Genomic DNA, 2,576 nt, shown 5'->3' on the forward strand with positions numbered 1-2,576 from the left:
TGGAAGGATCCTTTTATCCTTCACATTCTAGAAATTAAGGAACCATAAATTAAGTTCATTCCATAATGACTATTTATAAAGTATTAGGTAATGTAAAGAATGTTAGTGTATCGAATTTTATCAAAAGGTCACGGCATGTAAGTGTATTTTAATTAGACAACCCTATAAATAATTCTAACCTCATTTTATTTTGTAGTATAATGGACCAGTACACTACATGTCCAGCTATGCGAAATACGCCGAACATAAAGAACTTACCAAAATTAGAAACATAGGAATTTCAGCTCATATAGATTCAGGTAAAACAACTTTAACAGAACGAATCCTGTATTACACTGGACGGATAGAAGCAATGCACGAAGTCAGGGGAAAAGACAATGTTGGGGCTACAATGGATTCCATGGAATTGGAAAGGCAAAGAGGAATTACTATACAATCAGCAGCTACCTATACTCTATGGAAAGATCATAATATTAATATTATAGATACTCCTGGACATGTCGACTTCACTGTAGAAGTAGAGAGAGCATTGCGAGTGCTAGATGGGGCAATTCTAGTGCTTTGTGCTGTTGGAGGAGTTCAAAGTCAATCTCTTACAGTTAATAGGCAGATGAAAAGGTACAATGTACCTTGTCTCGCTTTCATTAATAAGTTGGACAGATTAGGAGCTAATCCTAAAAGAGTTCTTTTACAAATGAGGTAAGTTATTTTCACTATTTAAAATATGTTGTTCATAGAAGGCTAAATTTCTTAATATACTTAATAGGTCTAAAATGAATCACAATGCTGCTTTTATCCAGTTACCAATTGGAACTGAAAGTAATTGCAGAGGTATCATCGATTTAATAACATGCAAAGCTATTTACTTTGATGGTGATTTTGGAGAACAGATTCGATATGATGACATTCCTAAAGATATGATAACAGAAAGTGAAGAAAGGCGGCATGAACTGATAGAACATTTATCAAATTGTGATGATAATTTAGGTGAATTATACTTAGAAGAAAAATCGATATCAGAAAATGACATCAAAGCTGCTGTTCGTAGAACTTGTTTAAAACGTACTTTTACACCAGTTTTGGTTGGAACTGCCTTAAAAAATAAAGGTGTACAACCACTATTAGATGCTGTTCTGGACTATCTGCCTAGTCCAGGAGAGGTTCCCAACTATGGTCTAATAGAGAAAAATGACGAAGAACCCGTAAAAATTCTTCTAGATTCGACAAGGAGTGATGAGAAGTGTTTTGTGGCTTTAGCTTTCAAACTAGAAGCTGGTCGATTTGGTCAGTTAACATATATGAGGTGTTATCAAGGAATGCTTAAAAAAGGTAAATCTGATATTTCTTTTAACATTTTAGCAGCTTCTACCTCAATCTTCTAATATAGCAATACGGCACATATATATCCAGTACTAGACTTGCATATTTCAGTGATGAGAGGCATATTTTGTATTATGTGATCATATCTGTGTACATATTTTAAATTGCAATTCAACCAAACTTAAAAATTAATTATTAGTATTATAAAATATTAAAACATATAATAAGCATATTTATTAATAAACAATTAACATTACAAATTCAAATGAATAATGATAATAAATGTTCAATTGTTAGGGTAATCCCCTTGAACATAGATGTAATTCACAAGGACAAAGTAAACTGTCTTGCACTTTTAAAAATCTCATATCGTTTCTTGTATATATAACTTACGCTTCTTAGAATGACAATGTTCTATGTTGGGTGGGATCAGAAGGGTATGATCTATTATGTTGAATCCTATTGAAACTGTTATTAAACAAATTATTGATTTGAATCAAGCTTTGCATGAAATATAACCAGAATATCAAAAAAGGCAACACAAAGTGATTTTGCTTCATGATAATGCACCATCAGACAGCAAAACTGGGCAAGGAAATGATTGAGGCATTTAGTTGGGAAATACTTATTTGCATCAATGGGACACGCAGTTACTGAGCATCGCTTCACTTCTTACGAAAATGTATGAAAATGGCTGGATGACTAGTTTGCCTCAAAAGAACAACAGTTTTTTTGGCATGACATCCACAAATTGCCAGACAGGTGGGAAAAATGTATAGCTAACAATGAATAATACTTTGAATAAAATATTTTGCATCATTTTCATACAATAAACATGTGTTTTCTATACAAAAATTCCAGTTTCATATTTACATACCTGGTATATGGTAACTGACCAATAGAGGGTTAGGCATAACTGCTTTCATGAAAGGTAAGTACTTAGCAAAAGAGCCCTTTGCCTTACTCGCTGATGATCGTCACAACGTGTTTAGAAGGTATGGTACATATCTGAGTTAAGAGTTCCATTAAACATATTTAAGAACAGTGACATTATTAAACAAACTACTGCAAGCATTTACACTAAAATTAAATGAATAAAATTGTGAATCCCATGTCCGTAAAAGTAGTGTTCCAAAGATCAGATATTAGATATTATCACGTTTGTGATAATTTTAAATTTGTAACCATCTGTCCTGTGCTAATCCAGAAATTCGATTACTTACCGCATATGTTACATTGTCTTCATTAGGTATATG

General features: G+C 32.7%; 1 protein-coding gene across 1 annotated transcript; it reads left to right on the plus strand.

Annotated features, from left to right (window-relative positions):
* The first annotated feature begins 67 nt into the window (after positions 1-67).
* On the plus strand, positions 68-1,754 carry LOC111692757 (elongation factor G, mitochondrial-like). Its single transcript, XM_023456867.1, has 4 exons — positions 68-137; positions 197-699; positions 767-1,329; positions 1,723-1,754. The coding sequence occupies exons 2-4, from the start codon at positions 218-220 to the stop codon at positions 1,725-1,727; spliced, it is 1,050 nt and encodes a 349-aa protein (XP_023312635.1). The 5' UTR covers positions 68-137; positions 197-217; the 3' UTR covers positions 1,728-1,754.
* The last annotated feature ends 822 nt before the right edge of the window (positions 1,755-2,576 follow it).

The sequence above is a fragment of the Anoplophora glabripennis genome, unplaced genomic scaffold (assembly GCF_000390285.2).
Source record: "Anoplophora glabripennis isolate ALB-LARVAE unplaced genomic scaffold, Agla_2.0 scaffold3244, whole genome shotgun sequence".
In the NCBI taxonomy this organism is placed as follows: domain Eukaryota; kingdom Metazoa; phylum Arthropoda; class Insecta; order Coleoptera; family Cerambycidae; genus Anoplophora; species Anoplophora glabripennis.